Genomic DNA, 14,323 nt, shown 5'->3' on the forward strand with positions numbered 1-14,323 from the left:
TTTTGCTTCCTAGAGGACCCTGAAAGTTCAGGCCCATTAGTATCTGTATTACTGTAGTCCTATTAAAGTTAAACTGATCTGCTCTCATGAAGCTCAGTTTCTCTGAGTCCATTTGGCATTTCTCATGATCTTCTAGTTTCTATGGTAATTTCCTTCTCCTGCTGTCTAATGGCTGTTCCTTCGCTCTGCAGAAAGCCTCTGTTCCATACAGTGCTGGGTGCAAGAACAGACTCCTTGTTGCCAGGCCTTTAAGACCAATGCTCACACAGGCTATATGTGCTGAGAAACCAAAGCGTACAGGGTGGCGGTGAACAGTTTCAAGGGATTGAACAATGGAATCTAACCAAAAGTTGCCAACACATTCGTGTCTCAATTAGTTTCACCTTCCAAATTCTGTGCTGGGATACAGCAAGGTTCACTGTGCTGTAGTTAATGGTGCCAAAGCTCTGACTTGGGGAAGGTGCTCAGAGCTACTCTAGTCTCAGTCTCTCCCAGCAGGAGGCACGGGAGGGAATGGTGTAGGTAGGGGCACTGGCTCAAGAGGAGCGTGCAGCTCATTTGTATCTTAAGGTTCTCTTGGAATCCCTGCCCAGATGGCTGGGTCTGCTGTCAGTTTGTGGAAGCTGTTTGCGCCCTGCACCCTGGTTGCTGTGACAACATAACAGTGCGTGCACATACACAGCACTGCTAAGGAATAATCCCCACCCCCCAAATATTCATTCCAAGTCTCAGGAGCTGTTGAGAGATTGAAAGGTCATCACAAACCACAGTGTTCTGTGCCTTTTGTTAAGCAGAAATGAGGTAATTCGTCTAAGTGAGAAATGGAAGTTTTTCCTTCCCATCCCCTAGGATGTAGTGAGAAGCACCTGGAAGCTCTTAGCAGTAGCCGCTCTCCAGAGGCTGGTACTGAGTGTAAATCTCTGCTGGCCCATAGCTACCAGATAGAGTGCTTGCCTGCACAGGGCAAGGGTAGCTAAGTGTAGCTCCCCAGACCCGATGAGGCCCTAGTGCTAGATGCCACCTGCAGCTGCTGTTGCCTTTACCAGGCAGATGAGGCCTGCAGAGACCTTAGATGAACCGTTGGCTGAAAGTTGACAGGACTACTTTATCTGTAGAGGACTTCCTCCCTCTGCAAACATAGGAGCTCTGTTTTAGAGCCCTAAGCCCTTCCCCTGATATTAGTGCTATCTCTCTGCTTTTTTTAAATATCTCCTCCATTCTCCTAGGACTTCCCATTCATCTTCCCCACTCTCCATTTCCTTCACGTCACCACCCCTTTTTTCCTCTTATGATCTCCATCACCTTCTCTCTTCCTCGTCTTTCCCTTTTCCCTTCTTCCTCGTCTTCACTGCTGTTTCCTCTGTCTCGGTACTTATTTATTTAGATGTGTACAAATGCTAGAAAGAGGCTTCTATCCATATACCCAGATGCCCTTGATAGAACTTGAATACATCACACAGAATGCCCCACATGCAGCAGCAGAAGTCAATAGAACCAGCCACCAGCAAGTCAGGCAGCTTAGAAGCTCATACTCCCTTCCCCCATCTTCCAACAATTCCCTATCTTTAGCCTAACTATTCCCCACCCCCATTGTTAAATGCCTACGGGGGGGTGGGGAGGGGGAGATCTTGAATGGTCTCTTGCAACATGTGGTAACTCCTTACACTAAGCAGTCTGTTCCACCTTGTACTTAGCTGTGATGCTGGGAGTACCTTTCCCAGATCTGAAGAAGAGGTCTGTGTAACTCCAAAGCTTGTCTCTTCACAAACCGAGGTTGGTCTAATAAAAGATATTACCTCACCCACCTTGTCTCAGAAAATTAAAAACAATTTCACAAACATCTCACAGGCAGTGCACTCTGCCCCAGGAGACTGGGAGTAGCCAGATGTGCGCGTGACAAAGGAAGGAATCTCCTGTTAACTCCTCTGTTATGGTAAGAAACATCACTCAGAGTCTCTAAAGGAAGTTCTGTCTCTCTTTTTCACATCCCAATGGTACTGGGAGCTTCTTAAATTAAGGCACTGAGGCTCAGTAGTGAGCTACATATCGGGGCGCTGGAACAATTTGTATAGTGGGGGTGCTGAGAGCCACTAAACCAAACTGTAAACCCTGTATATGATGGAAACCACTTCAAGCCAGAGGGTGCGGGAGCACCCCCAGTTCCAGCACCTGTGCTACATATTCTGAGCTCTACTGGTCATGTCTGTACTGAGTAGCCATGCAGCACTGACTAACCTCCCAAATAGGGCTGCTAATTTTGGTTGGACATATTCCTGGAGGTTTCATCTCATGACATAATCTTTAATTAAAGGTTAATCTTTAATTTTTGGAGACTCCAGGATAATCCTGGAGGGTTGGCAACTCTATTTCCAAAGGCAGTGGCATGCCGGGACAGTATAAAATGAGGGGGCACTCACTGTTTTAAAGTCTTGTCACGAACCCGGGAAGGAACATCTCCAGGACATGATACCCATCGCCATTAAAAGGATAATGTCTGTGACCCAGCGTCCTGAGGTTGGGACACGACAAGAGAGGAGACTTTCAGTCTTCCTTAGGGATACCCAAACCCCTTGTTAGACCCTCATCTCCCCCATCCCAGTTTCTGTTGCTTGTAGGTTGAGTTGCTGTAGGGACCCTTGGCTCTTAGCTTTGTTTTGTGAGTAGAGACACTTCAGTCTCTCTTTGGGATGGCAAGGTCTGCAGAATCAAAACCATTCCCCAGTGTCCAAAGCTGCGTTTTCTTTCTCGTTCCAGTTTAATGGCAGGGATAATCGCTGGGCTACTTGCTGGGCATGACACAGATACCTGCGTCCGGATGGGCCTGCTCGCTGCCTGCCTCTCCCTCCGTTCATACGAGCCCATCTCCCAGGAGATCAGCACTGTCAGCGTGAACCTGGAGCAGGTCAAGGCTAGGAGCTGGCCAGAGGTGAAGATGTGGAAGATGAATTAGAGCTCATGCTCTAGAGCTCTAGCAGATGTTACCTCCCCCTTCCAACCTCACCTGAAGTGCAACATGACTTCAGATTTCCACCCCACACTGTCAATCCCCCAATGCCACACAGCCAATATCTGGTACTGCACCTCCCAGAAAGCAACAACAACAACAACAACAACAACAAAATCAGGGTGCCTAAACAGCTTGGGTTGCACCTTCCTGAAAAAGCTTATATTTCTTCCTCCCATCTTCGTAGTGTAGACGCCAACCAGCTGTTCCTCCAGCCCAGAGAGTTGAACCAAACTCCTTTCAACAGCCCTGCTCAGCCACCACTTCGGCAACACAATGGATAGCTCAGACAATATGCTTATTATATATGGGCTGGCCGAACCGCAGCCCACTGGCACACAGTTCTAGGAGATGGCCCAGTGATCAAAGTAGAGCATCGTATGCTGGGACTTAAATATCTAGAAACTTCTATAGCCCCTCTGCAATGTCCAACTGCTTCCAAAACACAAATGAATGTAACCTCCCATCTCCTCACTGAGGTGGGGAAGCACTGTTCTTGTATTACAAATGGGGGATGGGAGGCACAGAGATTAAGTGACTTTCCCAAGGTCACAGTGAGTCTGTGGCACAGCTGGGAATGGAACCAAGATTTACCCGCTCCCAGCCCAGTGCTTAACCACAAGACCATCCTTCTACCTATGGCTTTTCTGGCATCCATCTTTTTATTACTGAGGGCAGTAACAATTTGCACCATTAATACAAATTAGATATAGTCCTTCGGCTGCTGGCAAGTTGCTAATCCTCTGACCACTGAGCAAACAAACCTATGAGAAGTAGGTTTATTCCATCTGGCATTGGGGTGCTCTAAGGGTCACATCTCCCCACCCCTTATAAAGCTGCAGGAGGGTTAGCCACTGGCTGACCCGGAGGCAGCAAGTCAGACCCCCTTTCCTGGATGGGACTTCTGCCACCATATTCTGTTCCCTTCATTTGGAAAAAAGATGTGTTTTGTCTCCTTTGTCCGTTCTGTCTCCAAGACATAATATCAGAGAGGATCTATAATCTCACCTACAGTGCTGTTACAAACATTTCACAGTGACATTAATGACCAGTGTGTTAGTAGATTTCCAACAATATATTACATGTCACCTTTTATATAAATATAACTGGTGTGAGAGGTGTATGAGGTTGTCAGGCCTGACAAGAGTCGCAGAGACAGAGTAGTGAACTACCGCTGGGCCGCTGTGTCACGGGAGCCTAAATACCTCAGAGGACCTGGGGCTAGGTACCACCACTCAAACCATTTTCAGGTCACAAGTGACAATGAAGGTGATGATTTTAACCCAATTCCTAGCTCACCTCACAAGAGCCACTATGCAAGTCCATGTGCTTGCAGTTCCAAATGCTCAGAAGACATCCATGGGGTTTTACAAGTTAGATGGAAGTATACGGTTAGCGAAACATCCTGTTACTGTTTCAGCCTGAACTTGCTGGCAGTGCTTAAAGTGGTCTTCAAAAAGTGGGAGGTTTCACGTAAGCTGGGAGCAGCAGCAGAGGTAAGACAGTGCTTAAAAAGAGAGAGAGAGAGTGTGTGTGCGCGCCCCTCAGTGATTCAGCTTGATTTTTCCCTCACTGGGTCTCTAACCCCCAACCTTGCAACTTTAAGCACTGCTCCTTGGGGTTGTTCAATTTTCATCTTCAGAGTTCAGTGGACTGGTGGTTGTCTGTGCAATTAAACCTCCTTCACTGGTGCCCTTATTGATAGAGAGCAGTTGCGGGGTGGGTGTGTAGCATTAGCCCTCCAGTATTACAGTGGCCCAACCTTCCTCCTCTTCAAAATCAGCAGGTAGTGTTAGCAATTCATTGGCTAAATTCAGCAGCAAGGCCAGCTAAGGTGGATGGTTAGCTTTTCTCTCACCTGTGAGCACTGGAAGTTGTGCTTTGCACCACAGGAAACAAAGCAGGAATCTTCTCTGCCTGTTATACAGTCTCAGGGATATTCATTTTTCACTAAGGCTTTGTCTACACTATGATCTGGGGGTGTGATTCCCTACTTGTGTACACATACTCGCACCAGCTCCCATCGAGCCAACACCTTTTCCCACCACCTTTGTGTACTCAGGGGGCAACTTCAGCCTAACCAAAGAGTGGGTGTACCAATGGTCTTTCCATTGGAAGCAGTGAAAGAAACACATACCCCCAACATCCCAGTGGTGAAAGTGCATAATCAGTCATCTAAGGTATTGAAAAATGTATGGTTGTAAAAGATGCCTTTGAGACCAAATTAGCCCCTTCCTCTCATGCACCTCCCTGCACCTGATGTGCACTGTTTGCCAGCAGATCCATTTATTTATCTCAATCCTGCCTGCAAATAGTTTAGCCAAAATATTCCATGATCACAACTGGGAAAGAGAACACTAGACACACACAGATACCTTTGAAAAGAGGAGGGGGGGGGGATGTTGCTAGTGGGAGGGCTGTGAGAGAGTTTGGGGGAGGGGGAGTTTCCCAGCAGTAGCAGCCAGGTTTGCAGGTATAAGAGGAAAGCTAGAATTTCAGTGTCATTGACACCCAGAAAGAGGGGTGGGGTGGAGGAAGATCTCTGCTTTATAAAAGGGTTTCAGCCGCCCACACTGAGCAAGAGGCAGTTCTGATCCTCCCTACAAGCACCTGGGCTGGGCACAGGAACACACAGTAGCTGAGAAGAAACCAGAGCCCAAGGATGAAGGTTTATGCAGTGACCACCATTGCTGTCCTCTCGGTGCAGCTCTCTTTCATGGTTCAGGCTGGGGATGGGAAAGGGTTGGTAGCTCCAGAGAAGCAAGTGGGGGCTGAGAGAGCGAGAAAAGGACCTCAGCCATCAGATGGAGGAGAGAAAGCGCCAGAAGGCAGCTCAGTGAGGTGTCAGCCTGCTGCCAGAGTGCAGAAGGCAGCAGGAGAAGCTGGAGTTGGAGCAAGGTCCCACAGCAAACTGCTGAGCAAGCCACAGCGAGAAAGCAGTAAACAGAAGGCCACTAGCAAGCAGCAGAGCCTCCAGCTGCAGCCCCCCAAGAGAAAGAGCCCAGGATCCAGCAACCACTTGGAAGGCCACGGGAAATTCAATACTGACACTGTGAGTATAACACCACACCACTGCCCTCCGCCTCTATCTTGCTTCCACCTCAGACTCTGTCCCTGCCTAACAGCTGCCTCTGGGGTGGTGGGGAAGTGACCCTAGTTCATCTCATCAGAGGGTGAAATAAAAACCAATGATTAAGGTCTGGGGAGACAACAGAGAATGTCCTCTTCCCCCAGCCATCCCATCCTGAAGGAGCTGCATACTGAGGGTTTGTATGGGAGAGTCGGAGCGAAAGAGTTCTCGGGGGGTCTCTGTGCCTGCCTAACAACCAGCTAAAGCCATCAAGGGGTTCTCCTAGTCTGTGTGGTATGCGCGCATACAGTTTTGTGATCCAGTATAGCTACTCTGTCTGCAGGGCTTAACGTGGTGTCACCGAAGATCTGGGTCTGTCATTCACTAGCTCATAATCAAATTACAGCTTTTTTTTCAGTATTTTTGGGGAGATTAATACTAAACAGCAGCCATAGCTCAGACAGCAGTGTGAGATGGCCTGTCTTTGCCAGTCAGGAACCTCGACACCCTGCTCGTAGGCTAGCCAGGGACGGGTGCAGAGCACTGGCGCAGCAGAGCTTGTCTCTTCTTAGAGTTCAGCATAAACAGACGAGCCCAGTTCTAAGCTGGAAATGCAAGAAGAAGTGTACAGAAATCTCATTCCCAGGCCATTTGTTCCCTTCTAAACAAGTGCGTTACGATTAAAACGAAGTGAATAATTTGATTTTTCAATTTGGTGCTGAACCAAACCCCCAAATATTCGGTTTGTTTTAAACCAAAACGAGGTTTTTTCCTCCAGTGTTCCCTTGCCAAAACAAGACAAAAAAAAAAAATTTTCTTCTGGTCGAATGAAACATTTTGAATGGTGATTCAAAACGACATTTCCTAAATGACATGTTGACACAGTCCAGTTTGAAAAATGTCAGAAGGAAACTTTCAACATTTTTGAATTTTTTTTTCAGCTGAAACTATTTTCTGAGTTCGCCTCAAATTCATGAACAGTTTTGGGGCCCTGAATATTATTTGGCAAATTTATTATTGGTTGAAAAAAATTCACCTCACACTAATTATGTCACCATTGCTGGTACCATTCATCAACATATTTTCAAAACACAGGTGTCTGGAGCTGGGCAACTAAATATCAACTTTAAGTGTCTAAGTTTAAAAATAGCATCTTGACAGAGCAGGTAGTTTATAGGGGCTGTAGCCCATGGGGACTGAGCTCCACCTCCAATCAAGGAGTGCTACTATGGACTCACTGAATACCTGACTTGCGTCACTTCTCACTGCAGTGGTCTTAGATCTGCCACCCAGCTTCACCCAGGCCACTTTAAACTTTGGCCAAGGTTTGATGACTCACATTACACAGATACCAATCTATAGCGAAAGGGCTTTCTTTATACCAGCATGGACCTCGATCAGCACCTCATCATAAGGCTGGGAACACAGCTCCTCCTTAGCGCCTATGACGTAGTGTGATGGGACCACTACCCCACACTGGCAGAGAAAGGGTTAACAGAGCCCTGGGGAGGCTGCGTGGGAAACAGCCAGTAGGAGAGGGACTGGGAGGGACAGCCAATCAGGGCCCAGAGGGTCCATATAAAAGGGAGTTGCAGGGTAGGGGCAGTTGCTGCTGGGAGCCCAGGGAGCAAGGACTGTGTTCCTGGAGGGCTGAGTGAACTGTAAGCACCAAGCTTGGACAGAGCAGTGACTAGTTCCTGGGACTGAATAGCTGAGGCCTTGAGATTAGGGGCTGGGGCCATGGGGAAGTGGCCCAGGGAAATAGAGCAGCATTGACCAAGGTTACAGAGAAGCAACAGGAGGCTGCTATTTACAGGATCCCAGGGTTGGGGCTTGGAGTAGTAGGTGGGCCTGGGTCCCCCCCCACTCACCAGAGGGGAAGTGGCAGGACTGTTGGACAGAAATATCCTCCCCCCCCACCTCAGAAGGGGGGAAAAGTGGATGGCAACTTAACCGGGGGGGCTGAGTTGAGAAGATGACACCGCGGTTCTGGGAGCTGAGAGAGGAGCCATAGGCAGGAGCAGAGACAGAGTGCCGGTGTGCACACCACAGACGGGGACATTGGTCTCAAGTTAATTCCCAGCACGACCAGGAGGAGGCGCCAGTGACACATAGGCTCTGCTGTCTGTCAATAGATCAAACTTATCCTACTCAGTATTAACAGTCAAAGTCAAATTAGAGTTGTATTTAAACAGGATACTGTTTAAGAGAATGAAGAAATGGATAAACCAAGAAATACAATAAAGAAAAACATCTCCTTGAACTTTGTCTAGGTAATGACTACACAAACCCAGCTGCAATGGGTCGTAATTGCAAAAACTAAAGGGTGGTAGAGGTAGCTGTACAAGCCAGAGTCCCCTGTCTGCACCCTTTGCTTTTCCCCCTTTGCCCTCCCCAGTTCAATGGCAGGTATCCAGGAGAGAGCTGATCAACAACTTCTCCCACAATTGCATGTCCTTCTTTCTGGAAGGGACTGTTTCTTATCTAATAAAACCCAGCTCATTGTCCATGTCCTTGCACTGAGTGTCCACATGTACTATTATCAGTTCATCCAGGCCTACTCAGACTTCTTCCTCCTAGCTCTCTACATTGGCGCTCAACTCTATAGAGAAATGGGTGGTTTCTTCCTGCAGGTTCATTCCAGCAAATTTCAAATGGATGAGGAGAGAGCTACGCCACCTGGAGAGAGCAGAGATCTAGTACCATGGTCCTTCCTTCAGTCTCAGTTGATTTATGGCTTTTAGAATTTTTGTTTTGTTTTGCTTGTTACGTTTGTAAAAATGGAACTGAAGCCCCCGGACCTTTCTAGATCCTTGTAATCTACCATTTTCTGTCTCTAAATAGAGCCAAGGTCTAGCTAATGTAGATTGTACATCCAGACCATTTAAGAAAAATGAAGTGAGGAGCCCAGAACAGGCAACAAATGCTCATCACATTACTTCATAGTCAACTTTGCAACTTGGCTTCATTTTCTCCTGGATTCATTAAAGATCCCTCCAGCTGTCTGGGAGAGATAAAGTGGATCTTCTGAGCTCATCTAATTTCCAAACGTCCTATTGCTGTCAATTTGCAAGTGTGGAGACAATGGCACACGAGAAGTGCAATCCCTGAGATTGACTGACTGACACGGATAAAACTGAATAATGAACTAAATGGCTTTTTGCAGCTCAGTTTAGAAGCCAGCCACAATTAGTAATGGCACAGTAGCCATACAGCTTTAAACAGAAGCTCCTTTTAGTGGCTTTGGGGTCAATTTTTTTCAAAGGCACAAATGGCAATCAGGTGCCTACCTGCCCTCTTAATGCCTGTGAAAAGTCTACCCTTTTCCCTCTGCCATGCACCTCTGCCAGGAAAGTAGTTCGCTTTAAGAGAAGCTGCTGTCATGTTTCAGCCCTGGGGCAAGTAATTAAATGTGGTAGTTGCTAAGCCACCTACACAAGATAGGGCTGTTATATAATTTGCTAAATTAAAAACAGGAAGGAGCTGGTTTTTTTATGAAGTCCCTGTGGAGCTAGGCTTATTAGTCCCTATTATTGATTTGCAGCTATGCCTAGAGAAGAGGAGAACTTTATTTGGATGGATCATTATTTGCACTGCTGTAACTCCGAGAGGCCCCACAGTGCTAGGCACCGTGCACACTTTAACAAAAAGATAGTCCTGGCCCAGATCAATCCAGGTTTGGAGGACTCTGAAATCCTCACCCTGCAACTTTAGAGAGTTTAAGAAGAAAGTGAGCACCACCAAGGGGAAACAGGGAGGAATCAGGGGCTCAGTTCCACCTCACAGTGTTTAACTATTAACCTGAAGTGCAGAGATGGGCCTCAACTAAACCTCCAACTGTGGAAACCCCAGACTTTGGACTGAAGGGCGCTTCGAAATTGGACCCTAGATCCCACTGTCATGGCTGTTCCTCAGTGCTAGAGCAAGTCAAACCAAACCCCCAGATCCAAATACTGGGGGTAGAAGGAGGAAATGAAATTTGGATCGGGATCCACACTTTCATGGGAAAAGGCCTATGCAGAAAGTAAATGTTTATGTTTAGAGATAACCCTCCCCTCAACTGGGGGGAATTCAGTGCATTTACTAGTGTAACCACTAGAAACCTGAATTAAAGTTCAGTATCGTTTGAGGGTGTGGGGATCACTGGGGCTGGGAGTTGGTTGCAGAGGGAGTGTGTTGGTATGACAGCCTCTCTCTCCCTTTCTCCTTCCAGTATTCCTGTCCTGGGATTCAGTCTAAGACCTGCCAGAAACCCTCAGACTGTGATGGCTGCCTTGGCCTCTACACCTGCAAACTGCCTAGGGGGAAGTGTGGTTTGAAAGCTGTTTCCAGGAAAACAGGTACTGCACAACTCCCATGTCAGCCAGCCCAATGCAGCAATGAATGCGTCAGGGGCCCATTACAGATGGCCAGACGGTAGGGGCTTTACGTATGTCACTTAAAAAACCCAACACCAAAATGCCACACTGGACTTTTTCAAAACCTCTCTTTGTGTTGCACATAACAACTCCTCCAAGCTTCAACAAGTGAACTACAGGCAGGGAAGTAATAGGGCACTAACTAGCCTCCGTTAACTCTGTATTGAAGACAAGCCCTGAGTGATTGAGGTTGCAAAGTTAAACACTCAAGTTAGAAAATGCCAGAATTAAGCTTGTGTGTGCAACTACCATTAAGCCCCCTTGAGCATATGTGCACTAAGATACAGCTTTTAAGTAGGATCACATACTAGTTTTTTCCTCAGGCTGACTGCTGCATTAGCTAACATGATTGTAAATGTGTTACATTGCATCTAACTTAGCCTTAGCTGCTAATTGGTGTTTCAAATGGGGTTAGTTACCCTGAGGTAAGTAAAACAAAACCAAAAAAAGAAAAACTCCAATCAAACAGACCACTACCTTTTTTCCTGAGCCTGGTTTACACTCTAAAAAAGTATACTAAGGCCTGGTCTACACCTAAAACTTAGGTCAACCCAGCTATGTCACTCAGGGTTGGGAAAAATCCACCCCCGACAGACATAGTTAAACCAGGCTAAGCCCCGGCATAGACACCGTTACCTTGACAGAAGAATTCTTCCAATACCTTAGCTACCACCTCTAGAGGGTGTGGATTAATCAGAGTGATGGGGAAAAAACCCTCCTATCACTGTAGCAAGTGTCTACGCTATGGTGCTACAGTGGCACAGCTGCAGCACCATAGCTGTGCTGCTGTAGCATCTGTAGTGTAGACAAGCCATAGGAGTGATTTTAAACAGATTTAATTAAACCAGTGCAAAACCCTGTGTGGACACTCTAGTCCAGACTACCAGAAGACCGACAGAATCCCGTGTAAGTGTTCTTTGTGAAGCCATAGGAACAACATCAGGAGACCTTAAACAGCATATCTATCTACTGTCATAATAAAATGTGGATATTCTAAAACCTTTTCTGTGTGGGAACAATTTTTCTGTGTAATCTAAGGTGTACATTTAAACCAATATAGTTACATGGACATAACATCCCCCACCCCACCACCATGTGGACAGTCTTATTCTAGCATAAGAGCACCTTTTTTCAGTTTTTCTTTATGACGCTTAGAAAGGGGATTAAGCTAAACAGCAAAAAGCCATTCCTATACTAGTATAAACACACAGGGGTTTATACTAGTACAGGGGTTGGCAACCTTTCAGAAGTGGTGTGCCAAGTCTTCATTTATTCACTCTAATTTAAGGTTTCGCATGCCAGTAATACATTTTAACGTTTTTAGAAGATCTCTTTCTATAAGTCTATAATATATAACTAAATTATTGTTGTATGTAAAGTAAATACGTTTTTTAAAATGTTTAAGAAGCTTCATTTAAAATTAAATTAAAATGCAGAGCCCTTTGGCCCGGTGGCCAGGACCCAGACAGTGTGAGTGCCACTGAAAATCAGCTCGCATGCCGCCTTCGCGTGCCATAGGTTGCCTACCCCTGTATAGTATAACTATGCTATGGCAAAACTTTCCCATGTAGACAAGCCCCAAGTAGCTGCATTTAAGACTTTAACTTAGATTATTCAAACTATTGAGTCCTCACCCTGTGCGATTTAGTGTTGTGTATGGTGCAATCCTGACTTGTGCCTTTAGAGGGCAGTCTTTTGACAGGTCAGTTAGGGTAAGTCTACACTTGGAGCTTGGGGAGACACACTTGCGCTAGCTGGATCAGAGATAGTGCGCTAAAAATAGAGCATAGCTGCAGCGGCGCGACAGGCAGCCACCCCAAGTACATGCCTATCGTCTTGGCTGGGTACGTACTTAGGGCAGCTAGCCCATCCCACCACTTGCGCAGCTGGCGGCCATGGTATTTTTAGTATGGTAGCTTAGCTTGATCAGAGCTAGCACAAGGATGTCTCCTCAAGCTGGGAAACACCCCCACCCCAGCTCCAAGTGTAGAGTAAGACTCTGCCTGGCTAGGTGGAGTGTGCACAGCCTTGTGGTGTTGCTTTATTGAAAAACAGAAAAGTAAATGTAAAGAGTGTCCTGTCCCTTTGAAGGCCAAACACAAAAACAGGGGTTTCCTCAGCTAAATTGATGGCATAAGGCCTGGCTTGCTGCAACCAAGTCCAAAGAAAGATCTAAAGTCCTGCTCCGCATATGCTTATTAAAGGGTAGTGAGGGAATTGATTAATTCCCCAGAGCTGGCTCAACCCTGCTCGCCTTGCAAGTGTCTGCACTCAGGGCAGCAGAACTGCAATCCTTTATTTAACATGAAACCCCTTTCCTGTCAACCCCTGGACCAGGTCTGCATAGCCTGTCACAGGCAGGGACCTGCAAAGCACATATATATTCTGTAAGCGCCCCAACCATTCATACTGCCATATAAATCAATTTTTTTTTAAAGATCAGTGGAAAGATACTGCTGCTTTCCTTAGATTTGTAATAAGATCTCAGATTTGTCCTCTGACCTTCCATCCCATCACAAGATGCCAAGCATGTCAGTGTAAGCAAGATGAGGAGGAAAGATGGTCTCAAGGTTTAGACACTGGAGTAGCAGTCAGGAGACTTTGGCTCTAGTCCCAGATCTGCACAGGTGTCTTGTGTGAATTTGAGAAACCTCTCTGTGCATCAGCTTCCACATAAAACCTGCCTTACTGCATGGTAGGAAGCTTAATTAATTACTGATTGTAAAGCAAATTGACATTAGGGGATGGAAAGCATTATAGAAATGCTGAGTGTTATGAACACACAGGCAAACAATGTTGTCTGTATGAATTTGCTATAGGTGTTTAATTAAGGATAGATGTTACTAGAGCTCATTTTTTTAAATTTTAACTTATTTACATATTGACTGCTTCTGTTTCTTTGACTGGCAGCTCCATTAGCTCTAAACAAATCAATACAAGCCCCAAGTCTGAAGGAGGAATACAACTGAGATTACAGCTAATCAATCCCTCATCACGCTTATTTCTTGGCGTGTGTTTTTTCTCTGTAGGTGGATTCTACCAAAGCGTACAAAGCACCTGAGATACTTGATCCTGCTAATTGTTGAATGACACAGCACGATATCAAGCTGGAAAAGTCGTACTGCAGCCTAGAGCCCAAACTTTTTGTATTTCTTCATAGCTCTCATTTTAAATGGAAGAATTCCAGACAAGAAACATTTCACAGTCTTGCTTTTTAGTCTTCAACATTCCATATGGTACATAGATTTGAATTGCTCTTTCCTTAGGACTACCAATGAAACTATTTCAGTGGATACTGAGCCCCTGGGCTCGAGGAGCACATTTACATTAGTCTTACTAAACATAGGCCACAAAATAAGAGGAACATGGCTGTAATTATTACTCCTGAGGGAATTCTGCACCTACAAATGATGTGCACAATATTTTAAATTTCTGCAAAATTCTGCAAATTTTATTTGTCAATAAATAAATGTGGCTCCAGCATGGCAGTGGGGAGCACAAGCCAGTGGCTACATTGAGGGGGGAGATCACCCTAAAGCCACCACCTGCCCTGGTACAGGAATTCAGCCGTGACGCTTCACCTGACCCTGACAGTGCAAGAGCTGGGCCTGCCCCAGAAACACACGGGGCCTCAGCCCCTCTGCGCCAGGCGCACCAGGTGTGAGTGGGCAGGCTCAACTAAGCAGAATCCAAGTGTGGAGGGGCTGAGTGGGGGGGGATCCAGGTGTGGGATGAGAGGGTTCTGTGTGGGGCAATCTGGGTGCGGGTGGCTCAGTGGGAGATCTGGATGCACAGGGGCTCGTTGGGGGTTTCCAGGTGCAGGCGCAATGG

The 14,323-nt window shown here is 46.4% G+C and overlaps 1 protein-coding gene across 1 annotated transcript in view; it reads left to right on the plus strand.

Annotated features, from left to right (window-relative positions):
- Positions 1 to 13,553, plus strand: part of LOC135873116 (uncharacterized) — a 47,546-nt gene extending 33,993 nt beyond the window's left edge. The window contains 3 exon segments of the mRNA XM_065397597.1: positions 2,755 to 2,926; positions 10,288 to 10,414; positions 13,522 to 13,553. Coding sequence (XP_065253669.1) covers positions 2,755 to 2,926; positions 10,288 to 10,414; positions 13,522 to 13,553 — 331 coding nt within the window.
- The last annotated feature ends 770 nt before the right edge of the window (positions 13,554 to 14,323 follow it).

This window comes from Emys orbicularis, chromosome 1, assembly GCF_028017835.1.
Source record: "Emys orbicularis isolate rEmyOrb1 chromosome 1, rEmyOrb1.hap1, whole genome shotgun sequence".
Lineage (NCBI taxonomy): Eukaryota > Metazoa > Chordata > Testudines > Emydidae > Emys > Emys orbicularis.